The 20,940-nt window shown below is 40.2% G+C and overlaps 1 protein-coding gene across 2 annotated transcripts in view; it reads left to right on the forward strand.

The window, feature by feature from the left end:
* The window catches only part of LOC133455040 (M-phase phosphoprotein 9), a 41,522-nt gene extending 22,972 nt beyond the window's left edge, over positions 1-18,550 (forward strand). For both annotated transcript variants that reach the window (XM_061733855.1, XM_061733856.1), the window contains exons 11-24: positions 2,599-2,748; positions 3,829-3,916; positions 4,053-4,268; positions 4,862-4,909; positions 5,045-5,109; positions 9,327-9,428; positions 10,570-10,800; positions 10,882-11,045; positions 13,422-13,739; positions 14,712-14,832; positions 16,421-16,509; positions 16,863-17,062; positions 17,297-17,365; positions 17,653-18,550. In XM_061733855.1, coding sequence (XP_061589839.1) covers positions 2,599-2,748; positions 3,829-3,916; positions 4,053-4,268; positions 4,862-4,909; positions 5,045-5,109; positions 9,327-9,428; positions 10,570-10,800; positions 10,882-11,045; positions 13,422-13,739; positions 14,712-14,832; positions 16,421-16,509; positions 16,863-17,062; positions 17,297-17,365; positions 17,653-17,754 — 1,963 coding nt within the window. In that variant the 3' untranslated portion in view covers positions 17,755-18,550. The remainder of the gene's footprint in view (positions 1-2,598; positions 2,749-3,828; positions 3,917-4,052; positions 4,269-4,861; positions 4,910-5,044; positions 5,110-9,326; positions 9,429-10,569; positions 10,801-10,881; positions 11,046-13,421; positions 13,740-14,711; positions 14,833-16,420; positions 16,510-16,862; positions 17,063-17,296; positions 17,366-17,652) is intronic.
* The last annotated feature ends 2,390 nt before the right edge of the window (positions 18,551-20,940 follow it).

Raw genomic sequence — 20,940 nt, forward strand, 5'->3', positions numbered from 1 at the left:
ACAGGGCACACAGGCTGGATTTATGATTTATGTAGAAAAAACAAGCTTTAGATTGTTTTTAAGACATTCAAGGCCTGTTTAAAATATACATTAAATGCCATAATAGGTCACCTTTAACTGTCCGCAATCCCGGTAGAGCACTAACTTTTGCTGGAAGTCCCGAGGTTAAAATATGAATACTGGGGTGGCCTAGCCTTTTCCGTTGCTGCCCCCAGGCTCGGGAATAAGCTCCCCGCCGAGATGCAACGTATTTTTAGGGCCCGAGCACTTACAGTGCGAAGGCCCTATTGTATCTGTAGGAATTTTTTTCTTTTTTTTTTTTTTCCTCGTTTTTCTCGTTTTTATTTTTCCAACGACATGAGAGCCTTTTTGCCCCCCCTAAACGTGCCCCAAAAGTCACCAAATTTTGCACGCAAGCCAGGCCTGGCGAAAAATGTTGATATTTAATGGTTTGCATTAATGGGTGTGGCCTACTGGCTCAACAGCGCCCCCTAGGAACTTCGTGCCTCAAGCCCCACAATACGGTTTGACGTACATGCACGAAAATCGGTACACACCTGTATCATGCTGCAACTTAAAGAAAAGTCTCTTGGCGCCATGACCGAAACCGAACAGGAAGTCGGCCATTTTGAATTAATCGTGTAATTTTGGCACAATTTATGCCATTTCTTCGGCCGCTTCTTCGCCCGAACTGTAACGTGCACCCAGGTGTGTGATACATCAAAATGTGTGTCTCAATCCTGCGAATATGCGCATTACTTTGATTTGATTTATTTTATTTTTGTACATGTAAAAACAAAACAATAACACTTCATGAGAAGTTTAACAAAACAAAACAACAAAACAAAGAATTTCATTCTTTAAAACTTGCTATCTTGATTTACATGTGCCAAAAAAGGAGTAGGAAGAAGTGTAAACTTATTTAGTCCTACCCCCATTCACTGATCATTTAACCTGTATTTATAAATATTCACACACTGTACTCACACTGCTAAATAACATTATTATTATTATTATTATTATTATTATTATTATTATTATTATTATTATTATTATTATTATTATTATTATTATATACTGTAATTATACTCACACACATACTTATACATACATACATACATACATACATACATACATACACACACACACACACACACACACACACACACATACATACATACATACATACACATAGTTGAATATTTCTATATATTTGTACACACATGCCCATATAAATATTTATATAAATATACTTATTTACACTATAATGTGTCTGCTCTATATCTATGTATATATCTACTTACACACATAATCACACCACACATATATATATATATATATATATATATATATATATATATATATATATATATATATATATGTATACCCATACATATGCATACACCCATACATACCTACATATACTGTATGTATGTATGTATGTATGTATGTATGTATGTATGTATGTATGTATGTGTGTGAGTACGTACACACCTATCTATACACATGCATACATACACATATAATTAGCTGCCCATTTCTGTACATAAATATAAACAAATCTACCCGTTCACCGCTAAACCCTTTCCTCCTTGTACCTCGTGAAAGTCATGTTTTTATATTTGTTTTTAAACTGGTTAATGTTTGGACATTGTTTTAATTCTGAATCCATTCTGTTCCATAGTTTAACTCCACTGACTGATATAGAAAATCTTTTCATAGTTGTTCGTGTTCTACGAGTCTTAAAATTTAGAGAACCCCTTAAATTATACTTCCCCTCTCTGTCATAAAACATCTCCTGCAAGTGAGATGGTAATAAGTTGTTCTTAGCTTTATACATGAATTGTGCGGTTTGGACTTTTCTCAGTCAACAGCGTTACCGTGGTGACGATAGACGCCAAAAAGTGCACCCCCCCCCCCCCCTTCACCATATTTGATAGTCCCTACTTTCTGCCATAACTTTTGAATGGTTTGACATACATAGTCGATGGTGGTGTCATCGGACTCTGTATTGAGTCCTTGACCATAATTGGTGCAAATTAGCCCCGCCCTTTCATCTGATTGGTCGATATCTGATAGTTCCTACTTTCTGCCATAACTTTTGAATGGTTTGATATAGAGAGTCGTGACTGGTGTCATCCGCTAAATGTCCAGGCCTGAAGAATCTACATGCAAGTCATTCAAGCGCTTCCACTGCAGCATGCCTGAACGTGCACAAGGGTGCGAGGGCCCGTTCATCGCTGCTTGCAGCTTTAATTGACATTTGCATTTTTAAAAAGTACATTACATTTCTCCTAAGAAGAGTTGAAAAGGACGCAGATACAGAAGTAGTGAAGTACTAAAGGAGCACAGTGCTGGCAGACTCCAGCTCTTCGCTGTTCTAGTCGACTGTCTTTGTCTTTGCCTGTAATTTATATGAAGCACAGCTTCTCTTTTTGAAAACATATCTGTAAAATCCCATATTTTCTTCACGAGGTTGGTCACATTTCATTTTTAAAATCCTTGATTTTTCTTTATATGAATAGACGAGTTTCTGACATGAGTGAAGTGTGATGGGACTTTGCAAAGATTCATAAATGTTGTCTTTTCTTTCTCCAGACTCAGACAGAACCTGAGAGAAAAGCACTCCCGACACGTGGCTGATCTGAAAGCGTATTACGAGTCTGAGATCCAAATCCTGCGAGACAAACTCAAGCTCAGAGATCTGCCCCAGGACTTAGAAAAGGGAAACCAAGCCCTGACAGAGAGGTTTGAAGTCATCGTCTTGTGTGCTGTTATTTTGCTGTTTACTTTTTCACCTCAGTTCTCTCCGTGCAAACAGCTAAGAGTAAAATAAATTCACTTACCAAATGTTTTTCCTCCTGCGACATATAACCTGTACAAAGCATTGATTGCCACCTCTGTTGCGTTAAAACTGTTATTGCAGGACTGTGTACCTAACAACGTATCGGCTTTCTTGTGTACGGAGCAGTAAGAAATGCGATTCCTTGTTTATTGATGTAATGAAGGAACAACACAAAGCTTCGTACACACCCACCCCAATTCTGTTTACAGTTAACGTGCTGATGATCCCAGTGCTGTCTGGTGTTTTGGTGACACTCTTGAATCTAATTTAGCTTTAGTTGTTCAACATTTTTGTATTTTCATCCTCCATAGTCGCTTTATGGTGTTTATGATCACACAGGAGCTGGTGTTGAGCCTAGCTGTCCATGTTTTTGAATTTAACAGGGATTGCTTTTCTTCAAAAAAATAATAAATGCCCACCAGACATTTGGAAACGACAACGTAGTCGTGCTGATTTGCTCTTCTGCATTAGCAACAATCCTTCCCTGACCTGCCAAAGCCGCGTCAGTACTGGCATCCAAAGCTGCTGGATGTTTGAGGCTGGCAGCAGCGTGAAGGATTTACCCGCGAGGTTGATTTTTACGGACAAATCCAGAGAGAGGAGGCAACACAGTAGCTCCGCGAGTGACCAGAAACTCACACCGGCTCCAACAAGGAAGTGAACGCTGTCTTATGATGCTGGGATAGTTATATTGTCTGATTTTTATTTCTCATTTGAAAAAATACCAGTTTAAATTAAAAGGTTGGTGTAACTATAGGCTTTAAATGGAGCCATGCTGGACTCCACATGTGCACAGAAAAAGATCCGGATCCTCGTCATCACTGCAGAGTTCTTGTCTATGCAACATTTAGGATGGTGGAAAGTACATAAATAAAGTAGCATCCATGTGAATGACAGGCTGCAGGTTTACCAGCAAAAACATTTTGCCTGCTACTGGTTTTATTGTTATGGTTCAGCTGGGTTTTTTTTTTCTTTACCTACAGGTGCAAACATCTGGAAAAAGCTCTAGCTGATGCCACCAGCAGTGTGCAAGAATTAGAGGCAACAAACAGCTCGTTGGAGAAAGACCTGGTATCCTGACATGATTTTCTGTCATTTTCTTAATAAAGCAGAAGCTGTTAACTTAATCAGCGATGTTTTTTTCTTAAATCACTGATTTTAATTGAAATCTGTGGAGGGATTTTGATTTTCAACTTGTGGTTGTTAGGCAGAATGGCCTGACCGCTACGCCGTGGCAGCTGCCACGGTGAAGTCGCTGCAGCAGCGGCTAGATGAGAGCAAACGCTCGGGCAAAGAGAAAGACGCCCTGACGACGCGATTGAAGGCTCGCATACGGCAGCTGGAGGAGGAGGCGCAGGAGGCCTGCAGGGATGCCAGCGAGAAGGAGGCGAAGAGGGAGAGAGAATACAAGATGCTGCAGGATGTAAGTCTGGAGCCTTTAGAGAAATTAAACAAGGTCAAATATAATATAACTCTCATCGTAACCTTTCAAACCGAGCACGTTCACTGGAACCACCTCAGTTTGTCATTCTGTCTTTTTAAGTGTTTGATTCATTAACGATCGGATGAGTCCAGTTTTCTTGCAGTGGATCGCCTGTACTTTTTACACCAGGAAGGGCTAAGCAATAAATAAAATTTTAAGTGTTAACCTCCACGTTCAAACTTTACAGCAGAAATACAACTTTTACAGCTTAGTTGAAGAAACCAGAAACATAAAGTTAATGTAATATTAACAACCAAGCTTTGACTCTGCTTGCAGAGCAGAATGTTTGTTTGAGATGAGTTAGAGGTCCACTTAGCGTTTGTTCTCAGGAGATCCCTGATGAGAAATATGCTCCATGTAGCAATAAATGCTTGTTTAATTTTAAAATCTAAGAAAAATGATCATATTCACGCTGTACAGTATAGCTGAATATTCTCTGATAGACAGAGGAAGCACAGTGCATGTGTCCCTGCTGATAATCTGTTCACATAAATGCTCATGTTCCTCATTTTCCTCATGTTTTCGTTCCTCAGCTGCTCGGAGGGTACGACTGTCTGAGGAAAGAGCACGAAGCAGTGAAGGTAACGAGACACTTGCTGGAGGTTACTCACCACATTTGTTATCAGTGAAAGGTGTTACATCATGTAAGACATAAAATCACTCGATACGTCTCACTTTGTTTGGACTTCATGTAGTTTTTACTTTTACGTCTGCAGAACAACCTGGCGTCAGCAGAGAACAAGCTGGGCCACGCTAACGATCAGATATCAGACTTGAAGAGGTGAGCAATTTGTTAGTTTATTGGTTAGTTTGTATGTGCTTTAACGTCTCTTCTGGTTAATGTTAAGACAGATGTACAGTGTTTAGTTTAGTTTTTTTTACTCGTAGCAGCTCAAAAAAATGTTTTCTCATTCCTGATAACAGAACAACAAATCAAGGGGTCGGTTAACATAAACTTTATGTTCCCACATTATTGTATCAGATTAACACTGCAGTCTTTTATTTTGTTGGATGTACTGGGTTTACTGACCGGATTAGTGACATCTAAACTCTTGAAATCTGGTTGTGGAGGGTCAGCAGGTCAGCAGGAAGCCAGAAAACAGGAAAAAAGAGAAGAGGCAACCCAACCTGAAAATATCAAAATAAGTCTTCAGCGACTTATTCCAAGAGAAACGGTTTCAGTATCTATGACAACTTTCAAACACATTTCCAATATTTCAAACTCACATTATTTGCATAATCATTAATAAACGTTCATTAGGCCGCAGGGCTGATGTCTCAGGAAAAGCTGCACGTGGAATGCTGCGAGCAGCGTCAAGCAGAGAGAAGCGAGGGTTATAAAGAATCACTGAAGCTTGACATAAAATACTGTATGTTAACGTTAAAAGTTAACATTTATAAGTACTGACAGATGGTAATGAGATGTTTTAATAAAAGGTGACACTGATTTATTTTTATGTCTAATATGTTATAGAAGAAGAGGTATGTGGACTCTTCAGAGTTTTGATTACAGTTATCTTTCTTATTGTTTATATTGTTATTGAAATTATATAATTAAGGAAAATAATATCATATGGATTTTTATTCATATTGTCCAACCCAGGATTCTCAGAAATTAAATGTTTAAATGTACCAACAGGAGAAAAAGAGGGGGAAAAAATGTGGGTCACAGAAAAATATACACCTAAAGGATATGAAATATAGACAATAAAAAAAAAGAGAACGTGCCCGTTGGCGTGAAAGCCGTCATTTCTGTCAGTTGTAGAAGTTTTGTAAAAGATCAATACGAGACTGAGAAGAGTTGATCAATGGAGACTAATGATGCACCGTTGAAGGTAGATAACAGCTCTGCCTGCAAACCAGTGCCATTCCGTGTTCAGTTTTTGTGTCTGTCTGTTGGATTTGGGGGATTACTGAGCGGGCAGCAGAGGAGAAAACCACAAAATCAGTCTACCAGTGTGTGATTTGGCAGTTTTTTTTCTTTTTTTGCTCTGATAAAAATGAGTTGTAGCCACTGATATAAAAATAAAAGATGTTCAAAAAGCAGCCAATGATTCAAATTGAAAAAACTATTTATCCCCAGGGGCTAATTAAAGGAGGCACGTAGAGCAGGATAAAGAGATCACAGGAACATCGCAGACCCTTCAATAAAATTAACATGCAAACCTGATAAAGTAGGGCGTCAAAGTCCCGTCAGAAAATAAGTAATTAGAGTTAAATCGTGACGACCGGGAGAATATTTAATACACGGACAAAATGCTGAAGTTAAGGCCAGCGGGTCGTGTTCCCTCTGCAGAGAGAAAGATGTTGGATTATTCTAATTACCGGTAGACATTTTTTGTATTGTAAGGCAATAGTTTCCACTGAAATCAAAGTTGAAAAATCAAACAAGCATTACTAAATACATCTTTGTCTGTGTTATACAGCAAGACAAACAAATGCTGTTTGGTCCCCTATTCATATTGATCGAGCATCACATTAGAGCTGTTTTTACTCTTAAAATCTCTTTACGTAACAGTTTAAGATGATTTTGAACCTTAGAAAGTAGTGTCCGACCGATCAGCCTTTTTTTCGATTATTTCAATCACCGATTAGGGGGAAACCAAAAAGACAGATAGCCGATATCAGCCGATACGATTATTACCCTTTTTTACCTTTTTGGGATAAAACTAATTTCAATACAAGAATTCATTTAAATGAATGGTGAGCAATTTATTGCTTTAACTAGGAAGGACAGCAATATTCACTTCGCACGGCTCACACATCAAAAGTGCAAATTATGGAACATCAAACAAAACAAGCAGCATTTCAGTTATTAAAAATAACATTAAGTGAATTTTCTCTTTACATAAAATAAAAAAAGCTGCCTATAAAAAATAACAAATTAAGAGGAATAACAGCCTCAATTTTAGAACACTCAGGCACAATACTCCCAATTCCCAGACCCAAACCACAGCAAGTGCCTACTTGGAGGTAGTAACAGTAAGCTAACTAGTACACATGACAAACAACCAAACAGTACAGGTTGTGAAAATGGCTACACAGGTTGTTTTTTTAAGTGCTAATATTTACTTAAGTTTACTTAAAGCAGCACAACGTAACTTTCAGCTTTTCTGAGTTTGGCGGCATCTTTTGGACAAAAGCGGTAGTGTTTTACCAGAAAGAACACTACGTTTCCCATGAGCACCAGCGCGTACTGCCGGAAAACTCCTGTCCCGTCGCTGCATTTGTTTTGATGAGAGGAGACTGGATGCTTTTCTGTTTCACCAAGTGAACAGACGGAACGCAAAAAAAAAGATGTTAAACTGCTGGAAAGGAACTGGAATTTACCAGGATACCTTAAACAAGGAAGCCAGGGAGCAGTATATGGAGAAAATAATGATTATTAACGGTCTGGATCCATATGAAATCTCTACTGAAGAGCCATATGTTTCAATAAATTTGTATAATACAACATACAGTACATGTTTTGTATCCCTCTTAATTCTCTTTTATTTATTTTTTTGACCGCTGTATTATGCTGAAGAGGCTCCTCGTGAGATTATTTTTTTCCTCTGCAGCTACAAATAAGAGTTAATATTTTTTCCTCAACAAAATAGTTTTATCTGAAGATTGGGGTTAATTGCACCGCAGAGAGCTGGCCAGCAACTGCGTTTAGCTGGAGAAGTGGGGAATAAAACCCGTGTTTTGATCCGACGCCCGTCTGTGTGAGTGTTTGTGGTTTAAGGCTGTTTATGGTTCTGCGTTAAATCGACGCAGAGCCTACGGCGTAGGGTACGCGGCGACACGCACCGTACGTTGCGCGTCGCCACGTACCCTACGCCGTAGGTGTGCGTCGATTTAACGCAGAACCATAATTCAGGCTTTACTGTGTGTTTGGTCGTTACAGCCGCGATCCAAAGCGAGCCGACAACTCTTTCACTCTTTTACTCCGTTATATCAGATACTTGGCCTGCGTGGTTCTGCCTCCGAGCAGGAAACCGTTGAAGAGTTAAACCATTAGGATCTTTTCCCTGGTCTGTTATATGTGGAGCTGCTGCTGCTGCTGCTGCTGCAGCAACGGGTTACCAGCTTCTGCGGAGCTCTGCGCTCCAAGCCCCGCCCATTTTCGTCTCGACTGCGAATCGGGAAGGAGGGGGAAGTGACGTATGTGCCGTAAAGCAGTCAAAGCCGTAAAATTTGTAGTTTTTTAGTGTGGCAGGGTTCCTACCATGCTCCTCAAAGTTACATAGTGCCAGTGAAGGCGATACAGACTCCCTCAGATCATGACAGAGGTGTCATTAAACCTGTTGGAAGTTGATGTACCATCACAATGACTCTGGAAATATGATATTAAGGTGGAAAAGTTACGTAGTGTCGCTTTAAGTTTGAGCATGTTGAACATTCTTAATACAAAAAGAAAATGCAGTATTTCAGTAAATTTCTTAATTTTTCTTTAAAAAAAACAAAAAAACAAATCGAAATTATTTATTTTCGATTTTTTTTTTGGGGGGGGCGATACGATTATTAATAAAGTTATGAATATCGAATTCGATAATCGGCCGCCCACTATTAGAAAGTCAAGAAGACGAATTCCTGTTTTACTATGTTGAAGTTTTTTTATTTAACTGTAGAGAAATAATATCTGTTAAACAAATATCAACCACTGCATCAGATAAAATCCAACCAGTCATCGACTCCCTGATTTTGCTGCTCAGACGCGTGCACTGGAGGCTTGAACTTCCTCTACCAAATATGTTTCTGCACGACTCTATCTGGTCCATGAGTTTCCAGGGTTTACCCAACATAAACTGATGTGACTCCAGCATCCATTGTGTGGTTTTTAAAACTGAAGTTTGAAGATATTTTTTTAACATTACAAACAGTAAATGTGGACAACTACCATCTTCTTTGGGTTACTGTGACCAACTCCTGGAAACGTGTTCACGTCCTCTGACCGCCACCCTTTGTCCGCTGTCGTTTTAAACCACCTCCTCTGTCTCTGTGTGAAACATTCAGAGCCATCTCCAAGCTGGAGTCTCAGGTGAAGCAGCTGGAGCACGAGAACCAGGCCAGGATCCGCTACGCTTCCCACAGCATTGCTCAACCTTCAGGAGCTGGGTAAGTGCTCACAAATGCCCAAAAAATATGTCAAAATGATGCTACAAGCCCAAATCCAAAAGGCTGGACTATCAAATCTAAGTAAAATGGAAATAAAAACAGAAAACAAGATGTCTAAATCTCATAAACCCACATTTTGATTGTAATAGGAAAATGTATTGCATGTTGAAACACGTTCCAAAGTCAGGATGGACCGAAGTTCATCGGTTATATGTCCAGAGACGACTGTTGATCCTACTGCTGAGCAGCAGAGGACGGAGGACGTGACGTCCGTCGATCCTGAGACGAATTTAAAGTTTTAATTTGTTAGACAGTTGTCCTCTGCGTCAGTCCACCGTGACTGATCTTTGGCCCTGAGAAGGAGGTGAGGTTTTTGGATCACCTCCATTTGGCCTGTTCTTTTGTGAAAGGAATGTACAAATTTACTTAGGTTCAAAAAAAATGTATAAAGATGAAATATTTAAGTTATATGATCATGAATAGGCTGGGACTTAAACAGTACTATTGATATATGTGATTGGTTTCTATTTAAGTGTATATTTTATTGTAAATATTGGTTACATTGACTGTTCTTTTTGCTTTGGCATTGAATAAGGGGCAGGTAAAATAAGACTTCCTGCTCCTTTTCGGTCATGGGTGTGTAGATTGAAATGTACAAACGTACTACTGTAATATTGTCAAACTATGCACTACCATGCACGAAATAAATAAATAAATAAATAAATAGAGCTTAAACCTAATAGCACTTGTGGATTACACAAGTGTTATTTCTGGAAAGGTTGTTGAAGATCACAACTATCTAAGCAAATTAATTAAACTAATTAAATCAGTTGCAAGATGTTCCTCCAGGTGTTTGTTACTTTTGTAGTTTTTGTTCAAAATTTAAAATAATAATAATAATAATAATAATAATAATAATAAATCATATTTTTTCTTTAAACTGTTGATATGTTTTCATTGTTGTGTTGTGAATAAAGTATGGGTTTATGAGAAATTTGAATCACTGATTTCTGTCTATCACAGAAAAATGAAAGAAAATTAAATTAAATTCTCAAAAAAAAAAAAAAATTGTTTCCTACTTGTGTGTAGATTTTGTTTGTTTATATTTTTTTAACACTGTTGACTCCTGAAATGTCCCCAGTCTTTTCCACCATCCGGACCTGCTGCTGTCCCCTGGTAAAAACAGGGTGGAGCCAGACGTTGGGCGCAGGAAGTCGCCCTGTTCTCCGTCCGACCAGGCGAGCAGAAGCAGAAAGTCACTGATTTCTACAAACAACCACTCGAGCGTCCACAAGAGGGCGCCGTATCTGACTGGTCTGTCATCGGGAACTGGAAGCTCCCTGGAAACCACCTCAGCTAGCGGGAACTGGAGGTAGTTTTTCATTTTTCTTGCTCCTTTGATCAAATTCATTGACGAGTGTGTGTGATTTATTAGCGCCTGGTGTGCACGCAGGTGTGATTCTCCTCCAGAGTGTGAGCAGAATCAGACCAGACAGCCAGAGCAGAGCGCTGGTCAGCGGGAGGCCGGCCGGAAAGACGGATCCAGCCCCCTCACGCCCATGATGAGGGCCCTCATAGAGCTGGAGGAGACCAAAGCCACAGAGAGCCGGGCCCCATGTAAGCACGACTCGCTCCTGGCCACAGTTTATGGTTTATATGTGAGCTGACAAAACTCTGGCAGATTATTTAAAAGGCTAGTTCTTACCCACACAAAATGAAGGATTATGGGTAGGGTTGCCACCCGTCCCGTAAAATACGGAATTGTCCTTTATTTGAGAAAAAAATGTTGCGTCCCGTATTGAACTAATACGGGACGCAATTTGTCCCGTATTTTTATTAACGCCCCATACACACGTCTGTCACACACACATCAACACTAAATTTAACAATAATGAAAAAAATAAAACACAGGAAACATTAAGGCCAGCAAAATCTTCTGTAAATTAACTTTTACACCATAGTTGAATTATTGAAATAAATTTACTTTTAAACCATATTCTAGTTGAATTGTTGAAATAAATTAACTTTTAAACCATATTCTAGTTGAATTATTGAAATAAATTAACTTTTAAACCATATTCTAGTTGAATTATTGAAATAAATTAACTTTTAAACCATATTCTAGTTGAATTATTGAAATAAATTAACTTTTACACCATATTCTTCACCTGTAACTATATTATATATCCTGGCTGAGGTGGACATACGTAGCATAGGAGGATATTTCAGTTGCTAGTATGTTTGGCTGTCTATACAGTCATAAAAGTTCAATGCTATTAAAGCACTTTAAACTTTAAATCAAAGCATTTTGTTTTTTTCATATAAAATAAACACATTTTTATGCAGTTTAGAAGTTTTGGGGCTTTTTTTTGGCTCCTGCGCTGCTGAAATCAGGGCGTCCTTTATTTACTATTTCTGAAAGGTGGCAACCCTAATTATGGGTATTCAGCCAGGGCAAACAACCTTTCATACAGTTGTCCAAAAAGCTTACGGCACATCGCCCTCGATGAAGATTTACATTGGTCAGATGATTATTGGTTTACCTTCAGTAGAAAAAGGGAGGTTCTCAGAGGTGGGTCGTGGTGTTCTGTCGATTTCTGCTGCTTCGTCGAAAAATGCTACAGATAGCGTCTATCTGTCGATTTTTGCTACCATATTGAAAAATGCTACCTAATGGTTTTCTACCTTTGCAGAGCTACAATTTTACTGTTTTACTCCCTAGCCCACGTCCTTTTCCCCCCAAGTGGTCCTTGTCGCTTGCCAGGCCGTCTTTGTAAATAAGAATGTGTTCTTAATGACCTGCCTGGTTAAATAAAGGCCAATGACTGAATGAATATCAAATAAAGCGATAGAATTGTTTTATTTTCTCTTTATAGTTTAATGTTCACAAAGTGTAATGCAATTAATGTCATTGGTAGTGTATTTTGAAGGATCAAATACTCAACATCCCATATTATCCATTTTAAATCAATATTTCAGGGGTAGCATAATTTGATATTCCAGTAACGTCCTATCAAATAATGCTCCCGTCACTTAATGCATTCAGGGCACGGCAAGCATCTAAAATGATCTCTGCTGGCTTGTATATATATAAATATATATGATGTTACTCACCGCAGCGTGGACTGAAGGGATGCATAAAATTATGGGCGTGGCAATCAAACCTTGAAAATCGACTGTGCGCAGAACCACAAAGTAGCAGATCTCGACGGGTAGCATGGATTGACAGAACACCGGCCTGGGAGAGGGAAGAGCGTTGTTTGTTTCAAATATCAGCTTTTTGACAGCTTCCAGAAGTGTGTTTGTTTGTTTGAAGTGTTTTTGTCCATAGTCACCTTGTCCCCCATCAGTTGAAGAACCATCCAAACACAAGCTCACCTTTCAGTTGTGACCCTGCCCCCATGTGGCTGGCAACAGTTACAACAGTCAGACATCGGCGTCAGATCAGGCATCTGCAGGCTGTGCTTCATGAAAAGAGCAGTTTCTTAGTGGTGGATGTTAGTCTCAGAGGAAGGAGTGACGCACTTTTCTGCTTTTAAAGACTTTGTAGCTCCGGTGGACTTGATTTCAGCTAGTTTGACAAGTAATGACAGGAGAGAGTGGGGTCACAGGCCAGGATGCCGACTGCACGAGGACCGTCTCCTCTACATGTGGGGTGTCTGCTAAACCAAGTGAGCTGTGCGGCTCCTCTTCTTCCCATTTCTGCAGTCAGTTTAGTCGTATGTGACTGTTGTGGGAAGCTGCTCGTTCAGTCTGTGATTTATCGTCCCTGAGATCACTGAGGACACAGACACCTCTGATCAAAGCCTGCTTTCTCACAGACTGCACAGCTGTACTTCATAAACGTGTTTATAATGTAATATTATCATCAATATGCATTTGATAAAGGTGACAATGTCCCTTTTTTTTTTTTTTTCAAATCAACATTTTTTGTCTTTCTCAGAAATTTGGACCAGGTCCTTCTGTCTCTAACACGTGCGTTTGTGTGTGCAGGGTCAGGCCACCAGAGGACCACCGTCGGGTTTGTGGAGCGGAGGCTTAAAGAGGTGGTTCAGGAGCGAGCCGAGCTCCTTCAGGCAGACAGGGAGGCCATGAAGCCCGGAGGAGCCGGGATTGGAGCCGGGATAGGATCCGGGGTTGGATCCGGGGTTGGAGCCGGGACCGGAGCCGAGCGAGGAGGGCCAAAAGGTCGCGGTGGAACTGAGAGAGCTGCTAATCTGCTGAGAGCTGAGAGGAGTCTCTCTCCAGACGGCCACAGATCCTCCTCACTGCCTCCTCCAGGACACAGGAACGTCCCTCCAACTACACCCAGTAATTTTTTTTTTACGTTTTATGAAATTAATTATGAAATGAAATGAATTTATAGTCATGTTCAGAACTTTTTGAAATTTTGAAATGAGGAAAAAAGCAGCCTTGTTTTAGAAAAAGAGCTCATTCTCTCACACAACTCCTCACAGATGCACCCAGAAGTTCACATCCAGTTTAGAAAAAGAAATGTCTTTAGAGGAAACTTGTACTCTTTTTGGTCAGTTGGATGTTGATGCTGATAGAGAGAGACGTTTTTAAGTTCTGGTGGACTTTCACAGCGCTAGTTGATGCTGGGATATAGTTTCCAGATGCCTGAAGGCCTCACATTCACCTTTCAAACTAAAATACTAAAGTAACATCACAACAGCCACCGTACTGTTCAGGTAGGAGACATGCTTTCATGTCAAATGTACAAATGCTGATGATGCCGGCCGAAACCAGTCCAGAGGAAACCACATTCCTCGAGGAGGAAGCCACTGCTCAGTCTGCAGCTGCACGTGGAGACAAACATCTTCGTTTTAGGAGACGCTCTCGGGGGTGGGATGAGACTAAAGTTGAACCGTTGGGTTTTAATGATTATTCTTATTCATCCAATTTATTAATAGAAGAGAAAGTTGGGAGTCTTGTTTGACCTAAAACTGGAACAAGTGTCCTCAACTTTCCTGTCAGGCGCCGATACCGACGTTTATCTGGAGTTCTTCAGAATTTCATTTCCAATCTTTTCAATGACCTCATGACATTTTTCCATCAAAGTCAAGAAAACGTAGGAAGTCTTTTTCCATTTTAAATTACCTTAAGTCTTTTTGTCGATTAAATACAGCTTTTCTTGCTTTGGAAATAAGAAGCTTGGACCTTTCTTGATAGTTGATATTCAAGGCGGCAGAGGAGCTTCTGCTTTTTAAAACATTATATTTTGCAAACGTGTTTTTTGTGTGTGGTTTAATTCTGTTCATCCCGCACTTCTCTTCCGTCCAGCAAAGAGGGAGACGTTACTCGCGCCGCTGTCTGCCAAGTCCAGCCCCAAACGCTGCCCCACTGAGAACTACTCCACCTTGTTCGGTCACCTGATGCCAAGAGAGGAACACCTGGTCCAGAGGTAAGAAACGCCTCATCAGAACCAACACCACTCTCAGTAATCAACCCATCACTCGTCATAAACACCTGCACCTGCAGTCCATCAGAAGCAGAAACCCGTAAAACGTCCTACTTCAATCACAGTTGGGGAGTGATGTTGACAACATGGGTTGAAAACAGTAAAAATGGCATCTATATATATATATATATATCCTTTATTTAACCAGGTGAAAGACTCATTGAGATTAAAACCTCTTTTTCAAGAGTGACCTGGCCAAAATGGCAGCATAAAAAGAATAAAACAATACATACAAACACAGTCAGTCACACATTCCGGGGAAACAATAAAAACAATAGTAAAATTTACACAACGGGGCAGGTGCAAGAATCAAGAGAGCTAATTTCTCTGTCTTTTAAAATGGATTTAAATTTACCCAAGGATACAAGCTCAACCAATTTCAAGTCCTTCTGCGCATCATTCCAAGTTGAGGGGGCAGAAAACCTGAACGCCTTTTTACCCAGTTCAGTTCTGGCTCTCGGGACCTGCATCTGAATAAAGTTCTGTGAGCGCAGGTTCATAATGGCTGACGTTTCTACACATGTGCACGCACAAATGTGTAGGGAGACGTCCCAAAATGGATTTGTAAATAAAAGTCAGCCAGTGGGAGAGTCTACGGACAGGCAAAGAAGGACAATTGGCAGCAGCATAGAAAAAACAGTGATGTACCTGATAGCTGCAGCCGGTGATAAAGCGCAGAGCACAATGATACACGGTATCTAATTTCTTTAAATACTGCTCAGGAGCGTTCATAAAAAGCAGATCGCCATAGTCCAACAAGGGTAAAAAAGTTGTTTTGATCAAATGTTTCCGGACCCGAAATGAAAAACATGATTTGTTCCTAAAAAAGAAACCTAATTTTAGTTTCAATTTAGAAACAAGATTATCAATATGAGATTTAAAAGACAATTTGTCATCAATCAGAATGCCTAAATATTTATAAGAACTAACCAATTCAATTTCGATCCCCTGAACAGTTAACAACCTTGGAAGGTGAGATGGAAGCTACTTGCCATTTGAAAAAAGCATGGTCTTCGATTTATCTGCGTTTAATACAAGTTTAAGCTGAGTCAGACGGGATTGAACAGCATCAAAGGCAGTTTGCAAGAACTCAAGGGATTGTAATGCTGACGAAAAAAACTAGAGGTCTAGAGGTCGTCCAGCAGGCCAGTCCTGTAGCATCATCACTAAAGACATGATTCACTTCATCTGCCCCACCCACATCACCGTAACCAACAAACAGATGTTTTTAAATGCACATCCTGAACTCATACGACATCTGCGTGAATGAAGCATTTCATGTACTTTCAGCTCATCAGTAGAAAGATATTGAAAACATAATTTATGTTTTACAAATGTAATTGTTGGCGGAGCAACTTGTGTACTTGAAAAGAAATTATACAGTTAAGCGTGCATGAGACGAGTAAATGTGCCAAATAGCAGGAAATGTGCTTCAGCTCGTTCTCAGTAGATAGTGTAAGGCATTAACTGTAAATGTATTTTCTTTGATGTTCTTGTTTCAGTGGATTTTCTAATTTTTTGCCGTCCACAGGCCCGATGAACCAGTTAATAAAAGACGTCACTCGTTCCACATCAGCAGTCCCAAGAAGAGACTCCAGTTCTCCTCAGCGGACAGACATGGTAACATGTTCCAGCTGATCCTCCAGATTTATTTTACAGTTTTAAAATAATGTGATTTTATTAAACTTTTTAATGTATAATAGTCAACAGAGGGTACCGTACTTCTGTTTGATTCTTTAAGCCACTTTATACAGCAATACCAACTCGGACCACAGGAGGGCGGCAAGATCACAATAATGTTCATGTTTCAACACACAACAAAGTGCTCTAGTGGAATAAATTGGTATTACAAGATGTCCCATCCCATCCTCACCACAGACTGCAGCTTTGTTTCTTGATAAAAATGGGTTTTTGTTTGCGTGTTTTCGCATTGAAAAGACATGAATCTTGTTCCCTGTGTTCTGTCTTCTCAGACCTCCAGGAGCCGGAGTCGTCCGGCGGCGTAAAACCGCTGGATGGAAACTCCCGGCTGGGCTGGGAGGAGCAGCAGGTGTGTAGTGGACCCGACTTGCTGGACGCCTGCGAGGACTGGACTCTCCAGGGCCTGAACAGACCCCAGTCCCTGGCCGAGGCAGAGAGGCTGTTTGACGAGCTGACGCAGGAGAAACTGCAGGTGAGTCGGGGGAGTTTCTAAGAGTTGGGGGGCTTGATTGACACACACAAACACAAACATAAGCGTGCACACACACACACACACACACACACACACACACACACACACACACACACACACACACACACACACACACACACACAGCTCAGTTCATATCCACGTTGCTGCTTCCTGTCCTCTTCCTCCTCCTCCTGCTGTCATCACATTGGTGTGTGTGTGTGTGTGTGTGTGCAGATTGAGGCAGCTCTGAGCCGGATGCCTGGAGCAGGCGGCAGAGTGAGTCTACAGACCCGTTTAGATGAGGTGAGACACCTGGAGATCTCTATCATGTTTATGTACTTTTACTGTGTTGCTGAATATTGAGGTAATTTTACATAAATTAGTCAAAGGCTCTCTATTTTATTTAAATGTCATGAATTAATCGTTAAAATACTTTATATAACTAAGAAACAGGAACAAGCATGCCGTGTCCATTTGAACACATCAAACATGTTTCCATAGAAATCTTTCTTTACTGGTTTTAAAGCTGGGATCAGAGCGCCTGATGTTTTTTCTTGGTAGATTACGTTTCTGCTCCACGTCTGTTTCAGGTGGCCTTAGAGAACCGTCTGGAGAGACTGAACCGGGAGCTGGGATCCCTCCGAATGACTCTGAAGAAATTCCACGTCCTCCGCTCTTCTGCCAACATCTAAGCGTGTCCGTCCTCTCACATCAGTGTCTTGGTTTTTTTGCACAGCATTGACTGTCCTCCGGTCTTCTTCTGTGCCATCAATCATCTGTACAGCGACGACAACAACTTCCTTTTTATACGTATTCCTCGTTACTCTGGGATATTTTTGATATGTTGACAACATTGCAATATTTGGAGTATATTTTTAGTAAAACACAGATTTGTAAAGTCATTTACTTTTCTAGTCACTGAAATATTGAAATGATAAACATTTTACCTAATGAAGTAGAATTTTTCTGAAAAAATGCTTGTTTAAATGTGAAAATTCAGAAAATCACAGACATTTTTTCATCTGCGAATTACCACTGCCATTTTTTTGTATGAGCATTTTAAAAGTTGTTTCATTTGAGAAAGTATTGACTTTATTAATGTTTTCACTTGTCAGTTTTTTTTTTCTTGTTTCATTTCACTTTGGGCCAAATTTGTAGAATCTGAAGGAAATGTTTGTTTACTTGAATCAAATTGCCTTTTTCTTTGTTTACATTCCGCTTCTGTTCCTTTTATGTGTTTTCTGGTGGTTTTTTTTTGCTGAAATACTGGATCCGTTGGACCAGAACTGGACCAGCACTCTCACAGTCTCCCTCAGAGTCACCGGGCCCCTGAAATCTTCAGTCAGCTGACTCTGTCAGCCACGATACTTCTGCATGGAGGATTTGCGCCGCTTCCTTTCGTCTACGCAGTTTTCTCGCAGCAACACGACTTTCACTGGACCTGTAATGTTATTGCACAATAAATGAACTTTTTTTCACAAAAATAAATGGGAGTATTTCTTTTCATTTGGACCTGACAACAGTTTATTATTATTTTTGTGTATATAACTTAAACTTATAAGTTTTCGGTTTTGAACATGTTACTGGACATTCTTGTGTAATTGCCACAGAATAATTTGTTGTATTTCGTTAATTTCTACAGAAAAATATTTATTTTATTATTATTCTTTTATATTAAATACATATTTTTATATTACAAATAATCTTGTGGGGACCCCCTGGCACACCATCGAGGAGCCCGAGGCTGGGGGCGTCTTAAGACCTCACTTGTATTTTTTTGTTCAAAGATATAAAACAAAGTTGATGCTAATCAACCTGTTTGTTCTGGCTGTTTCCCTGCGCCCCTACTACCTCCCCAGAGAGTTCCCTCAGCTCTTCATCATCCTGGTCTACATCCACCCCAGAGCTAACGCAGCTAAAGCAACTGAGCATCTCACCAGCACTCTGCACAACCTGGAACACTTATCCCCGGACCCTCCTAAATTCATACTAGGTGACTTCAACCACTGTTCCCCCGACAAATCCCTTAAAGGATTTGAACAATATATTACATGCAACTGTGATACTCACAAAAGTGTTTTTGTAGTAATTATTATTATTGTCATTATTATTGTTTTATCTCCGCTGAAGTCACGTTTTGGTTTATTGCTATCTTTGGTTTTTGTATCTTTTTATTTTATTATTTTATCCTGCTAAATTGAGAACAAGAAGGAAACACACAAGAACTTTTAGTACCAGAAACGGACACAGGGTGGCAGCACCAGCCCCGGCCCGCGCCACTGGGACTCTTAACAGCGCGGCGAGGACGGGAAGCTCATAATCCGTTGGACTGGAGAATGAGCAGAGGTGGTCCGGTGTCACTCATTTTATTTGTGTGTTTCCAGGTTGGTTATTTATGTTTTAATGTGACTTCAGATGTTTTTAAGTTTATATGAAAACCCCGGACGTAAAGATGAAAAGTTACGAGTTCAGTAACTAAGTACAGTGAATCCAAGCGTACGTGACAAATGAGTATGTCAAGATGGCGGCCGCTGCCGCAGCTAGATTGTACTTTTTATTTATTTATTTTGGCTCCCCGGCATTTGTGGGTTTTTTTTAAGAATTGGGTGTATGATACATGATTCAGGTTGGGCATTATTACTGTGTGTGTGTGTGTGTGTGTGTGAGCACAGCAGTGTTTGTGTAGTGTCGTGCTCAGCACTCAAATACGAAGCTACAAGCTAACAGCAGTTACGGCTGTTGCCATGGTAACGCAAGACCGAGTTCAAAGCCAAAAGGTCCAGCTATCGGTCAGTTATGTTGTTTAATTTGTGTTAATGTTAGATAACGTGAGTTAGTGACTGCAATAATTATTATTCTGTTATTTTAAGTGAACACTTAATTTATTTTATGTACTTTAGGTACAAAAATACTCTAAGTAAGAGACAGAAAAGTTTGTACATGATTGCTCAGATTACATGATTAGTTATAGACATTTGTGCATGATTACAAAGAAAAATGTTTCTTTGGTTTAATGCAAAGGATATTGGGGATTTTGTTGTTTATTTCTGAAAGAAAAACTAAGATATACATTTCCTGGAAATGTCTCATAGATATGGTTGATACCAATGCGTTAATGCAGACAATATACAGAAAGAATTAATTGTTGCAGTGAACAGTTAAAGAAAATATGTAAATAAATATAATCCGTTGGACTGGAGAATGAGCAGAGGTGGTCCGGTGTCACTCATTTTATTTGTGTGTTTCCAGTACTCCGGTTCGAGGATTATCTATCTGCTAGCGGCCCAGCCGGGACCCGCTACAGATTCTTGGGGGCTCGTCCGGGATACTTCGGTGCCATTCTACTGGACCGGAAGCCAAGTGGTGATGACAACGCTGACCAGCAACTGGGTGTGAGGGCCACAGCACCCAGCCGCCAGCCAACAGCCTATCCAGCCGTGGGGACTGCAGCCGTGGAGGAGTGGAGGTCCGTGATCCAGAGCCGAAGGTGCCATCATCAGACGGTGTTGCCAGCCGTGAGGGGAACGAGGAGCCATCATGTCGCACAGCGTGAGGAAAAGCCTGGTGTGGAGCATCAGGAAGAGCTTACTCACTTTGTCAGTTGAAGAGCTTCTTCGGGTCGCCAGTGCGGTGGATTCAACGTTGAAAGTGGACCAGACAGAGCTTGTGGAAGAAGATCAGGAGGTGTATTACGACTGCATTCACTCGTTCATGTATAGCAAAGAGTTGCTTGAAACAGAAGACCAGGGGATGGTCCAGTTGCTAATGTTGAAAGATACTATTGATGAAATAGTAAAAAGTCGTGATGATGATAGGCCATTGCTAAAGGTAGTAAATGATACTGAGGAAAATACTGTACAAAATGGTGAACAGTCTGT

This window comes from Cololabis saira, chromosome 11, assembly GCF_033807715.1.
Source record: "Cololabis saira isolate AMF1-May2022 chromosome 11, fColSai1.1, whole genome shotgun sequence".
Lineage (NCBI taxonomy): Eukaryota > Metazoa > Chordata > Actinopteri > Beloniformes > Belonidae > Cololabis > Cololabis saira.